The following is a 14,441-nucleotide window of genomic DNA, read 5'->3' as shown; positions in this document are numbered from 1 at the left end:
ATGACCGTTTAATCCAGAGAAAAGCAGGTTTACGCTATCGCTTAGCGGGCTGCGATGCGCGCTCCCGCGAGTGCAATCAGATTCTTCTTCTTCTTGTTTTACTGGCGTCTTGCAACCAAATGAAGCATTATCGCCACCTACTTGATCTTATTTATGTTTCCTTAAATCCTTATGTTTAGTCCAGTTTGTTGAAGATAAGATGACATGATTTTAAGTACTGTCATTCTGGATTTATTTGAGAAGATATTTTTAATGTCCAGTTGTTTGATTCCTTCATGTTCCAGTTAACACAAATGTGCCCCCGCCCCTTCAGCAGACACTCTGGTGTACCCCTTCACAATTGTAAGTGACCACAGACAGTGCCACAGACAGGAGGCCTCTGATTGGTCAAATCTACATCCGTTCTACACTATGCGTATTTCCTGGTTGGTACCTTACCGGCTTGAATGAAGCAGAATGATGAAATTTTTCCACCTGGATCCCCGCTCTTTTTCATCCTCATGTCCCTCCATTGTCGTACAAACTTGCCACCACTTCCTCACTGCCTCGGCCGTATCTAGACCCACATCTAGTTCCTGATTTGTGGAGTGGAATAACATACCGCCGACCACACTTAAAAAATGGGCATAAACCAAAAATATCTGCATCGGAACTGCGGCACACTGCTGCGGGAGTATAACCAGACCTTAAGAGTCAGTAAACTTGCCAGTATATACCGGTATTGAGTGCTACTGAATTGTCTGTTTAATCTCTGATATTATTAATATAACATTATAAGGTCAGCCTTTAAATAACACCTCATGGTCATTTTCCCCCTTTGACAGTGAATGAATCTACTTCATTCTTCATAAGCATTGTTTTTTCCCCTCCTGTTTCCTAAATTCCCATAATTTACACAAAAACAGGTTAAAATGTTCAGCGCTCCGATCTTAGCTGTTCCCAGAGCAGATCCAAACACTTGCCAAAGCTCCCAAAAGACAAACAATATCTAAACGACAATGCTGACATTCTGCCTATGAATTCAAGACGACAAATAGAAAAAAATCCTTGATTTATCTCCATTAGTCACGTAAAGCAGACCAGGAGACTTTTCTACATTCATTTATTATTTGTAGTAACAGCTACAGCAACCACATTATTTTTTTAAGCTTCTCATTAGAGCTCCTGTATTTGTGCATCTGAAGTGAACCCCAAAGTGAACCCATGAATAAATTGTTGGGAGAAAAATCCCCCTAAACTACATAAAATAGTTACTGTAAACAGGAAGCTACAATCTCTGTCACTTTGAGGGTTTTGAGATTCAAATTATTTTATCCTTACCAGATTATAAAGTTATTCAGCTGTAACATTAAGTGCAGAATTTCTAACCAATCTGCCAATTAGTTTTTTGTCAAATAAACCCTTGTATAAAAAAAAAAATGTCTGAGGTCAAAGGTTTTAAATAAAAAGAAGTGCAGTACTTCTAGGCTAAGAATCAATTGAGATGTCTTCGGTTTCCAGATTATAAAGTTATTTAGTTCTAACATTAGGTGCAGAAATTCCCACCACAATGTCATTTTCCATCAGCTTAGAAGTATGGAAACCCCTTGCATTAAAAAAAATAACATTCTGAGCTCATAGATTTCAAATTTAAAGTAGTTGACTACTTCTCAATTAAAACTCTTGATTTCTGATCACAAGTAATCTTAGAATGGAGGATGGGATGGATAATGTAATGTTCGTGATGCTCCAGTTGCAATGTACAAAACAACTGGCCTTCAGCTCTCAACATGTCTCATAGTTGCTTAAGAAAACATAAGCCTCAATTTACTCATCTGTCTAAAATCTGATCCACATATATGCTGAAAAAAATGGATCAGGGTTCCACTATTGAAGTCCAGGCATAATTTGTCCTCCACTCTTTAGATGTGTCTGCTTCCAAGCACCTGAATCAAATGGCTGAATTATCTCCTCAGTGTGTCGTCACGACTCCTCCTGAATAAAATTAAGAATAAGAACACTTAGACTAAACCGCAATTCTTTTTGTTAAAAGGGAGTTTTACCTCTCCACTGTTGCTGCATCATCATACATTCAGTTTATTTCTATAGTACCCATAATCGACACATACTGTAGTGGTTAGGGGATTGCACTTGGAATCCTGACGTTCTGAGTTCAAGCCCCACTCCCACAAACTGCTACTCTGGCTCCCTGAGCAAGACCCTTAACCCGCACACTGCTCCCTGGGCACTGCACAATGGGGGTGGTGATGGGTTAAATGCAGAGAGTTAATTTCCTTGCTCTGTACTTGTGACAGTGTAATGACAATAAAATGCATGCTGGGGAAAAAAATTAAGCACTTTTCTTTTAATGGCTCAGTTTCTCCTCTGACTCCAACCAGCGGTTTAGGGGGAAAAAGTTACTTCTTCAGGTTTCACCTGTTCTTCTCTCTTTTCAGCAAATTAATCAGGATCTAAACATCCAGCTACTGAAAGACGGCTACCGTCTCGACGAGATCCCGGATGATGAGGACCTTGACCTGATCCCGCCCAAATCAGTCAACCCCACCTGCATGTGCTGCCAGGCGACCTCCTCCACAACCTGTCAAATCCAGTAACCCTCATACCGCTATTCTCATTCCTTACAAACTTAACCCCGCCGTCTTCATCCGCTGTGACTTTACCTCGCCGCCAGAGTGGCAAAAGTGAGGCATTTATAGAATATCGTCATGACAGTGAAGTGCTATGATGGTTAGGTAAATAATCACACTTACAACTAAAAACTTTGGTACAAAATCTAGTGCAGTAAAGTAAGGAATGGTAAAAGCAGTAAAGTGATGGATTCCTCCTATGGCAGGACGAACACTTCTGTTTGAGCACTCCTCCTCTGGTCAGACATGATGTGACCCCCCTTGTATTAGATCATAGACAGGAAGAGGTCAGTTGCTGCTGTGAAAGGGTTTCCTGTCCCCTGACCTGTTGCAAACATTATTATTACTGCTGATTAAACTGTCCTGATGTGGTTTGCCTTGATCTATTTTCCCTGCTTATTTTAATGCATTAACTGTATGGAATTAAGGGATAAGTGATGGTTTACCTGGTTATGAGAAATGTGGAATGTAGTCTTTCTAATCCCAAAATAGAGAATTTCTGGTACTGTATCCTTAGTACTGTACAGGGTTGTTATGTAGCACAGGTCACATCCTTGCACACGTTAACATCAACATTTCCTCTTTCTCTGCAATGGCCTAGTAAGATGTCAAATTAAGGAGTTCATGGATGAATGTTTGAATGGCTGTAGGACAAACAGCATAGAGGTACTGAGGAATATTTAAAGCACGCAGATTTTGTCCATTTAATCTTCAGTTGTGCAATCATACGCTGCTGTTATGGCACAAGTTTGTTTCTTTTTATTTTATTTTGCACTTTTATTTTAGGCTTCATGTACTCATATCATTATGTCCTGCACTATATGTGAAAGTGGCTTACTTAAAAAATACAGGCTTCAGACAAGCCTGAAGGGAAAGTTATAAATTTTGACTGTGATTCTCTGTTTTCCACTTTGTCTTTCTAAATTATTTACATCCCTTGGATTTTTGCACATAAGTGTGTATTATTTTATCTAAATGTAAAAGATCAACACAATGTGGGTCATAATTAGGAAGCAGAATACAAGGAATACTTAGTATTCTTAATTTCTTACAAATAAGAATCTCAAAAATGTTGAGTGCATCCAGTAATTCTTTACATTAGCTCATGGGAATTCCATTTAGAGTTTTATCTTAAAAATCTAAATTTAATTCTTGTTTGTGATTCTCAATTGGAATTAGTAATCTGTAACATCCATATGGATTATGTGTTCCGTATGAAAGTGTTAATTTTCCACCCCACAAATATATTTGCATACTGTACTTCTTTTGGAGATTACAATCTTTGTCTTGTTTCTCTCACCTGAGCTGTGGATCCTTGAAGCTCTGTTAAATGTACTTATACATCTCTTCTTTAAACTTCTCTAATTATTTATTTATTTTACTTTTATTTTACCAGGAAAAAAAATCCCATTGAGATTAAAAACCTCTTTTTCAAGGGAGTCCTGGCCAAGAGGCAGCAAAGTTACATATTAAACAGAGATACATTCAATTAAATTACAGATATCTACAAATGTATTCCTGGTCTTTCCTATTAAGGAACATAGTGGGAAAATTGGTATAAGTCTATTCAATAATCTCACTGCTTTATATTTAGGAGTATCTCAGAAAAGGAGGCTGAATACAAATGCACTCCACAATGTTGAGAAATGTATTGTTTTTCTACCAATTCCCAACTATGTACTTATTCTGTGTTGATCAGTCACATTTAAATCTAGTAATGCATATGGAATTTTGTGATTTGATTTAATAAAAAGTAAAAAGGGATTAAACAAATACTTTTTGCAAGGTACTGTGCAGTTTAAAGCCAAAGGAACTAAAGGAGGGAGGTTCAAATAGAATTTAAATATTGAGTTTGTTGAGTTAAAGAATCTGGTTTAGTGTCACAAAATGATCACTGGACGCTGCCAATTATGAAGGAAAACACATGATCCTAGAACAGGAAGAGTCTCTCTTCTCTTATATGTGCATGTGTACAAAGCTAGGATGCCACAACATGTAAGACAATGAAACTGAACCTTATGTAGATTGTAGAAAACATTCTGTAATCCTCCATCAAGGATGGTTGACTCAGAACACCAGTATCCTTTATTTACAAACCTCTCTTATCTGATTTAATTGTTAAATGCAAATATAGTATGCCTTAAAGATGGAGAAGTTTAAAAGCTGTTTTAATCGTTTTTGGTTTATTTGTGAGATGAAATTATTTTTTTTAACATGTACTCTTTTTTTTTTTGAGTTTCCTTTTTTATGACTTTTACATATTGTAAACAGTTCCATTATAGTATTTACCAATGTTAATGTAATGTGCAGTGTATGAAGGTGATTAATAAACACTAAGCAAATGGAAAACTCTGCTCAGAATTACAGTTTGAATATCTCTCTTTAATGATGCCTATAAAACGGTGTAAATGGATGAAAAAAGGAGCAACAAGTAAATATTTGAAGGGAAATAAAAGGAAATTTTAATAACGTCGAGAAGTAATTATTACACGGTTGTGTGTCTTGCAATAACACGAGGCTTGCGCTGATAGTTCCTGATTACAGAAGCATCAGGGGAAAAAAAGCTTTCACCTGAAAGGCACCTGAATCTAATCACAGTTATCTTAATGCATCATAAAAAACAAAACAGTATTTCACCCAGCAAACATATACAATGAAAGGAGACAAGTATAAAAATTAAGATTAAACATGTAGTGATTTTAATAAGACCTCTCACTTTGTTAGTAGTTGGTATTATAAAGGACAGCCAGTCAAGCAAAAGAAATACAGACATGCTACCTGATGAAATACAATCGCTCTCAACGAAGAAATGAAGGCAGTCATCAAAGTGCTACAAAAAATAATAAAACAAGAGTCTTTTTTTCTGAGGATTATGGGAAATGTTGTGCTTCCATGTCACCACATGGGGGTGTGATATGGTCAGACATGACCAAAACATCATGAGTCACTTATAAAAACCATGTCACAAACAAAACAATGTACAGTTTTCAATGTGCAGCCACTGGCACAGTTGGTATTAGTGACAGTCTCTGATCTGTTGATTTGTAAAGTGTTTCTGAGAAGATGCAACATGAAGAATATGAAAAACTAAAGTCCATTCAAGCAGTATCCCCCCCCAAAACCCTCCCAGAGATTAAAATGTCGACATTCTCCTCTGCTACAAAGGCACACACTGAAAAAACCATCATGGTCTGGAAAATAAAAAACAAGCAAACATTTTCTTTAATGATAATAACTTCAGATTTTAAAAGGCTTTACCCTGTTATGTTTTTTTGCACCTCTAAGACAATCAAAGTCTGTATGAAACAACACAAATGTTGTAGTTGGATCCCCCTGCCATGAGATTAATGAAGTATTGTAAATATAGTCATATTTTCTCGTGCATGTATTTGCAAAGTTCCTCATTGCATAAAAAACATTTCAGTTTAAGCAGCTTAAAGCACAGCTGAAGTCCGTAGCCAAATATACTAAATTAAATAAGTAAGTTCTGCATCTCTATATATTTTAACCTTTTTTATTACACTCTAATAACAACTATTCACACTATTCAGAGTCTATATCCTGTCTGTTTAATATATTTACAAGGTAATACTGCTGTATAGTGCATTCACATTGTATTAGATGGAAAAGTAACTGTAAAATAAATTCTGTAGCAATCTTCATTATGGATTTTAGGACAATTTCCAAAAGCTCAAATCTCACTAAGATTTGATCCATTGCAAGATGCTGTAGCTGATGTTTGGCTGCTGACTTCATCTTTAAATGGAACGTGATTTAGCAAGTGGAGTTTCTAAGAGCAATACTGTTTATGTCCTTTTTTTTATTTGAGATTCTTTGAGTAAAAAATAAAAATAAAATAAAGAAAAAGGAAAAAAATAACTAGACATCCCTGTCAGACCCTGAACAACCCTTAATAAATACAAATTATCTCAGGGAATGAGTCAGTGGACTCCTAGTTAAATGATAATCAGTTGCACACGTGAAAGGAAAGTCCCTGAATATTTGTCTGGCTGACTGAGATTCATGTGGAGGTATGTCAGGGTATGTTACCTTCTACTAAACACCGTTCTGAAAAATATTATATGGACAGAGACAGTAGGTGTTTCACATTCCTGCAGGGCTTTGGTCCCCAGAGTCAGAGGAGGACATGGACATGGAGCAGCGCCGTCTCTTGGCAGCGCTGGAGCCCTGCAACATGCTGGGATGGAAACCCACATGTCGGCGGGCATGTTTGGTCAAGTGGTCGCTCCTCATGAAGCACTTTTCACACAGCGGACAGTTGAAGCGCTTCTCGCCTGTGTGCGTGCGGTAGTGGCGCGTAAGCTCGTCCGATCGGGAGAATTTCTTGCTGCATTCCGGCCAGGTGCATTTGAAGGGCCGTTCCCCTAAGAAAACAAAAACATATTTTATATATACATATTGTTTTAAAAGTAATCTAGTTAGCTCATTCTTAGTAGAATAAGTTCACAGGCAAAAGTTACATTTAAATTTTCTTTTTTTCAGTGCTTAAAAGCAAAACTGTTAATGCCATCCATAAGATTGTTATCACATAATTTATAGCCCCTTTGATCTGAAAAAATATCCCCCAATCAAGTAAATAAGAATAAAACAAAAATACTGCTAAAACTATCCTCCACAAGGCTTACTTCTAAATATAGCCTTTTATTAAGAGACCAAAATGAAAAATGAGGATGTTTACATGACTGATAATAGAATATATTAATTGTCTGCAGTATACAACCTTAAATCTAAGACAGCATTAACAATAGTTGATATTTTCTGCATTAATAATATTATATTAAAGTTGATACATTCACTGATAAACAGTATATATTGTCATGTATGTCCTTTTACTAAAATGCCAACCAGTCCTGGGTTTCAATCTTGGCCTTGAGTCTGTCTGCATGAAGCTTACATGTTATCCTAGAGTGAAGTCCAAAGGCATGGCTGAAGTGGTGGTTCTAGACCAATTTACCAGGTGGACCTTTTTTTATAGGGACATGGAGCAAAATAAAAAAAGACAGGGTAATGGTTCATCATGTATTACAGCCAAATGGCACTCACAGATCAAGAGACCTTGATGTAGCAGATGAAGATTGTAATCCTATTACAATACGACCGAAGCTAAAGGTGCAACACCTTATTTATAAATTTTTTTTAAAGTAAACCTGCTAATTAAAAATGCCCAATCAGAGCCAAGTTAATTTATAAGAAAGTTTAAACCTGGTGGATTTAAAGAGGTTAAATATATCTGTGCCAACACAAAACCTACAAAACTGATTTGGTATTATGTCTTCAGCAGAGAGGCTATAACAGGGGCCGGCGTTCTGTCAGAACAGCGTACGCTCTCAGATCAGCATACGTCGTTCTAATATGCATGTGCGCACATGCACAGCAAAGAATTATTCCCACATTCTTCAGGAAGAAACAGCCTAACCACGCCAATCACAAATTAACTGGTGAGAAAGGTACAGCAGCACAGGCCGGTTAGCTCAGTTGGTTAGAGCGTGGTGCTAATAACGCCAAGGTCGCGGGTTCGATCCCCGTACGGGCCATCATTATCCCACTATTGCAGGACAATATATAACATTTTTCTTTTCTACACCGCCACCATGGACTCTTCTCCCTGCTGCCATCTGGGAACAGACTTTACAGTATTCAATGCAGGTCCAGCTGTTCCGAAACATCGTCTTCCCCAACGCCATAAGACAGCTGAACTGTTGAGAAAACTCTAAATCATGTCACACACTCTGCATCACACTGACAATACCAAACCAAAATACTGCATATCTGCACCATATATATATTTAATGCTCTGAACTTCCATTTCAATGTGGGTTTTTTTGCACCATGTCTCTTCTCCGACACTGTTCAAATTTGATCACTGCTGCACTTTATGAAAATGCTCTGAAAGCTGTACAAAAAGAAATGTTGTTTTGCAAACATTATGTATACAAAATGACAATAAAAGATGTCTAAGTGTAAGTGAATTGCAGCAGCAGTGTAGTGACCAACAAAAACTCTTTTAATTTAACTTTTAAAAAAGAAATCAAATTTGATTTTACTGTGATTTCTTGGATGCAGAAAGGGCCAGACATCACTGAAGTTCCCGGGATGTTGAGAGAAGAAGACTCTATAGCTAAAACCATATTAGTCTATATTAATTTTGAATAAGTTACTTTAGTAGTAAAAAAACTTGGTGCAAGAATTGTAATTTGGTTGGATTTTGTTTTAAAATTTAAAATCATAGAAAACATTGGCTGTGGTTTACGTTGTGACTCAGAATTAATTTAGGTTAGATAAAAACTAAGCGTATGCCGATTTGATAGCATATACTGATCTGACAGAACCCCTGCTCCAGCTCTAGCCCCTTGACCCTGTTGGCCCCCTATTTAGAACTGCACAAGACTTAAAGGAATCATAAAATGCAAAACCGAGTTTACATTGTCATAGATGAATAATGATAGTTCAGTGGGTGAAATGGACGTACAGAGAAGTTCAAACCCCATCAACGCCTCCTTTCACTGCAAATCTCACTATTTTAAACTTCCACCATAAAACGGGTGAATCCAAGCAAAGCCCCGAATGGACGTAAATTTGGGGATGTTGCCTTATTTGGTTCTGGCCTGTACTTTTGTCACGCCCCGAAATTGACATACAGATCAGCCCACTGGTTCACGGCCCGAGAGCATGAATAGAGGTAGATGTAAGACACTAGTTTAGCTGTTTAGCCTACAGTTGGGTTTACTTATACCAGAATTAAAAAGCAGGCAGTTTCTCTATTGAAAATGAGCCAGAACCATGGGCATAAATGCAGTGTTCCTAGCTGCATAGAGAAAGGGGAAAAGAAAGTGGGTGGGGGCGCCGGTGTCCAGACTACCCTCACCGGGTCGGATTTGGTCGCTCTGTCCCCGGCTGGGTCCCTGCCCCCGTCCGCCGGGGTTCCCGGACCACCCCCAGAGCTGACAGCTCAGTTCTGTTGCACTGTACTCTACCAAAATCCATTTTGAAATTCCCCCCCAGACATTTTTCTAGGTATGAAAAGCAGGACATGTCCGGGAAAATAAGGACGTCTGGTCATACTACCATATCACCAATTTGATGTTTCAGTGAGTGAGTACTGGTTGCTATGATGCATCTTTGCTCAGCAGCTTCACTCATTGTAAACCAACCAATCAGCGCACAGCTCATCTAAATATTCATGAGCATACCATAAAAGGAAGAAAACCTGTCATTTCATTCTAAAGCTTATAACCAGGCTTGCATTAGGGCTAAAAGAACAGCAAATATGCCATTTTCAGCCCAACCAATATTACACACCCTATTCAGAGACCTTAAGGACCAGCAGCAAATAACCTATATCGGAGGTCTTCAACAGCGGTCCGCTACCCCTTGGGGGTCCACATAGGTACTGCATGGGGGTCACGAAAGTTTTGGTTGATTAGACTTTTTTTTATATCCCCTTCCCTGCTATTTTTTTCCCACTAATTGAAATGTCTTTAAATCCACATTAACATGAATTCAATTTATCTGCAGCAAACAGATAAATGGAGGCAGAAGATGTCTTTCAGTCATCAATGCACATATTCAGCAACACTCAGGACATCTTTCAAGCTGGGCACCATTTCATTCACAACACCTGACCCATCAACCAGGAATCTAAATCAGAAATACTTTAATGATCCAAGGGTGAAATTACTTTTGTAATAAGAGTGACTATATGACCAGTTTGATATAACACAATTTCATACAATATGGGTTCCCGCTCAATCTCGACATCAGTTTGGGGATCCTTAACCTGGAAAACATTGAAGACCCCTGCCCTATATAATCATTCTATGACCCCTTTAAACACTGCAGCTACGTTAAAAAAGGGTTTTTTTTTCTTGAGAATGGTAACCATCTTTTACTAGATGTAGAGCTTGTCTATTTAGATGACAATAAAACCACATAAGGCAACACCCCACTTTTTCCTCCACGTGCTCGACTCAAACCACATGTCTGCTCTTGTTTACAACCGGACGGAGGGGTGTGGAGCCGGAGATGATGGATGATGGATGAGATAGCGGTGGTGCAGGGGGCGGGAGGGGGGCGGTTACCTCCAGCAAAGAACATACAGTGACAACTGGGTCGGATTGATCAGCGTGTTGGATATAAGCCCTAATATAACATAAGGACCACTTTAACAGTTAGGAATTTAACTATTCCCCCCCAAATGAAGAATGATTTGAGTTAACTTGCTTTCTGTGCGATTTATTGCGCCCCCAAAACGCGGAGCGAAGAGAAGAACGCGATGTTCTCACAGGAAGGCGCGTGTCAACAACATATTAAGACATCTTTATCTAACGCACGCCTCTTTCCAGCCTGCTCAGCCAGTGGCAGGCATGATCTGACCCTGAACGCATCGAACCACCTGTCATATAACCTGCGGTACCATATGCTCCTACAGTTCACATGTCACACAAAGGCAGATATAGAAAATAACAATCTGGGACTTTTTTTAATGAGTGGATGAAACCCATGCGCGTAAAAGTGAAGTGACGCAGGGCGTCTACAGAAGCGAGCCTTTTTTGTAGGCGTGTCGCTCACCGGTGTGGACCCTGAGGTGGGCTTTGAGGTGGGACGACTTTCCGTACATTTTCCCACAGCCAGCAAAGGGGCAGCCGTGCCTCTTCTCGGGGGTCTCAGTTCTGCCGGGCGCCTTGTTCCGCGGCGCCTTGACAGCTTGGCACCCCCGGCTGCTCCCCCGCTCCTCCTTCTCTTTCTCCTGCCTTCCCGCCTCGCTGCTCCCTCCGCCGCAGACAGGGGTCGGACCACATTTCTTTAAGTCCAATAATATCATCGCGACCATTAGTAAAGTGCCATTTTCCTGGTTATCTTTTAAGGCGTCCTCTGTTCTCTCCAGAGGACGCGTAGGGACGCAGTCCACGGCATCAACCTCCGACATCACTGGAGCGGATCTGGGTGGAGTGAAGAGAGTCTGTGCAAAGTTGCTGCAGAGTATATATATATAAATATATATCTATAGAAAAAAAATAGGGGAGAAAATATTATATAGACCGCAGTCCTCCTTGGCTAATGATCCACACGTGTCGTCCTTAGAGAGTGTTTCTTCCAGGGGATGCTGGGCGGATAAATAAACACTGACTCAGGAGAGAGAACAGTTGCGCTCCTCTGTTCTTCCTCCTTTTTTTCCTTATTTGTTCTTTTCGCCTTTATGTGCCAGACGCCTGTCCTGCCGTTCTGTGTGCCTCCACTTCTGCGCCCACTTGTCCTATTTTACAGCGAGCAACAGCCAGTTCTCTCAACTCCAAGAAACAATTTCGCGGAATACCGCTGTGTCATAATAGACCTGCGCTGCGATTGGCTGATAGCGACCATGGCTCGCATGCCCTTTTTCCGGTCTGAGTGACGGAGAAAGTGACCAATCACAGGCAGGGCTTCTAGCTAAGGGCAGACCTAATGTTGCGTTTGTGTTTAAAAAAATAGCTGGGAAATATGTTTTTTTTTTTTTTTTTTTTTTTTTTTTGCGTTTAAATTTAGCTTGAAACTAGAGTAAATACATTGTATTTACTTTGCTATAATACCGAAATAATGTTTTTTCAATAAAACAAAATAAGGGATAATGAAATAAAGGGATTTAATACTATATGCTAAAACTTATTGACATTTCTCCCTTAAACAAATAATAAAAAAAATGCGCATTTTCATCAGCTCCAGGTTGATTTACACCATTACTGTTTTTTTTGTAATAAAAGCAACATAAAAAAAAAAATAGATACCTTTATATACAAACATATGTGTGAATAAGGTTTGTGGTGTGAGTGAGCTTTATGTTTTATACTCAGGGTAAAATTATTAAAACTACAAATTGGGTGAATCTATAGAAAATGACAATATTTTTATGCACATGAATCTAAAAATATAATATGACCAGGACAGTGCAGCCTTTTTTAGCAGAACTGCTGCATGTTGCCTCCCTAACAATTGAATCACTTTTAGTTCATGTAGCCTACATGATCAGTCATTGTCTTTACTTAGTTGTGCCTATATCTGCTCTCTGCATTACTCAATATTTACCCTATAAATAGTGCAGGTGACATCAACATTTTCTAAGTGCCAATTAATTACCATAGTGGCACTGTTACCACATTTTATGAAGTGTATAAATTGATTAGGTGTAGAAATGAGAACATTGGTTATGTGTAACTGGGTTTTAAATGAAGCACACAAGACCCACTCCTGTTTTTATTAAAACAGTTAATTGGACTACTTATTATAATTATCAGTAAGACGGGCAGTTTGTTTACAAGTTGGTGTGAAAGTTTCATTGGGTGACTACATATATATCATGGCAGACATATGTGCAATGTTTGTTAGGCGTTAGGCAAAAATAGCTGCTGTTCCACTCTCAGTGACACACCCCCTGCCCTGTTGTCCCTGAAGCCACACTTGAACTCTTGACTGCAGATGCAAACTCATTAAGCAAAGTATAAAAAGAGAAACATAAACATTGTAAAGAAGTCTTCTTATTGCACAACTGGGAAAAAAATCTATTTCTGACTACAAGTAAAATGACTTGAATTTGTTTAGAAAGAAATAATTATACTACTTTGGAGATGTTGGTTCTCACCAGGATTATGATTTTTTTTTTAAATCACTATAATGAGAAACCTTTTATTTTTCAATTCTCTGATCTTCCCAACAAAAAAAAAAAAAAAAAAATCCCATCATGTATCTCCAACGTGAAATAATAGCACTATTTCCCAATCCTTCACTTTAAAAAAGGGGTGTCCATTGCAGTGGGTGGTTAACACAGCCAAGTTCTAAGAAAATATTTTTGTTTTCAGGGTGCAGAGATTGAGCAATGCTTGGAAACATTACAAAACGAGATGAAGACATTCAATTAATGTAAGAGTTTGTCTATTTTTTTTTTCTGATTATAACATTTACAATCAATAAAAACATTCACATTTTAGTTTTATTTTACTCAAAAGAACCACTTCCTTTTTTTGGATAAGTCGTGTACTGCAGGAACAAAATGTACAAGTAAAGGGATTTGAAGAGAACTGCAGAGACACAAAGTTCCCTTTTTGTGCATCTAAAACTTGTGCTGTCCCAGAATCATTCATATACTCCCACCCACCCTTCTTTTTCTGGATTCAGTGGCAGAACCCCTAAATTTCCAAGAAATAAAATCCGGTTGAACCTCCTGATCCTCCTACAGCGAGGTTGTAAACATTTCAGTGGAAGAGGAGGTGCCTCTGCGGCTGCCGCAGTCCCCCACCTCCCTCTCTCCCTTACTCCCCCACTATGTTCTCTTTCAAAAGTGCAAGAGTTCAGGATTGCGCCGTACTTCTGGGTCACACCGTCATGTTGACACGGTCGTGGCAGAGATAAGGTTGTTTTTTTCTTTTCTTTTTTTTTTTTGGAGTGTGTAGGGGCGCACGCGCGTGGTTTAGTACGGAGAGAATGAGACGACACGTGCGGAATGTCGGTACAAAATGTTCCCATGTCCACGTGTGGCAGTGAGAGCAAGCTCAGCACTGCGGGCCTCGCTTCCTTCAGTGAACACACTCCTTTACCACCAACACACGCGTACACACATACATGCACACATGACCGCATCAGCACACCCACAAGCGGAAGAACTGGATTTCCCTGTCTGTTCATGAGGGATATGCCCAGAGCAATTAAAGTACACAATTAAGTTTTATGATACAGTTAATAAAACTCACGTTTTATGTAGCTGAACCATATTACATAATAAGCATACTCTGTCCAATGCTGAACTGCTGTTGGGGCCCCTGACCT

The 14,441-nt window shown here is 38.9% G+C and overlaps 2 protein-coding genes and 1 non-coding gene across 4 annotated transcripts in view; 2 read left to right on the top strand and 1 right to left on the bottom strand.

Annotated features, from left to right (window-relative positions):
• The window catches only part of LOC107083830 (protein FAM219A), a 10,976-nt gene extending 6,114 nt beyond the window's left edge, over window positions 1–4,862 (top strand). The window contains exon 6 of one of the 2 annotated variants that reach the window (XM_015373321.1): window positions 2,436–4,862. In XM_015373321.1, the coding sequence (XP_015228807.1) occupies window positions 2,436–2,594 (159 nt within the window). In that variant the 3' untranslated portion in view covers window positions 2,595–4,862. The remainder of the gene's footprint in view (window positions 1–2,435) is intronic. The other variant, XM_015373322.1, reaches the window with a different exon arrangement.
• Window positions 4,850–11,949, bottom strand: LOC107083829 (Krueppel-like factor 9). Its single transcript, XM_015373320.1, has 2 exons — window positions 11,217–11,949; window positions 4,850–7,012 (listed from the first exon to the last, which is right to left on the bottom strand). The coding sequence occupies exons 1-2, from the start codon at window positions 11,572–11,574 to the stop codon at window positions 6,732–6,734; spliced, it is 639 nt and encodes a 212-aa protein (XP_015228806.1). The 5' UTR covers window positions 11,575–11,949; the 3' UTR covers window positions 4,850–6,731.
• On the top strand, window positions 8,109–8,182 carry trnai-aau. The gene has a single exon. It is a non-coding gene; the product is annotated as a tRNA-Ile (tRNA).
• Window positions 11,950–14,441: the final 2,492 nt, after the last annotated feature.

The sequence above is a fragment of the Cyprinodon variegatus genome, unplaced genomic scaffold (assembly GCF_000732505.1).
Source record: "Cyprinodon variegatus isolate N-32 unplaced genomic scaffold, C_variegatus-1.0 Scaffold85, whole genome shotgun sequence".
Classification (NCBI taxonomy): domain Eukaryota; kingdom Metazoa; phylum Chordata; class Actinopteri; order Cyprinodontiformes; family Cyprinodontidae; genus Cyprinodon; species Cyprinodon variegatus.
Note: the sequence above shows the minus strand (reverse complement) of the source record. Positions and strands in the feature narration are given on the sequence as shown.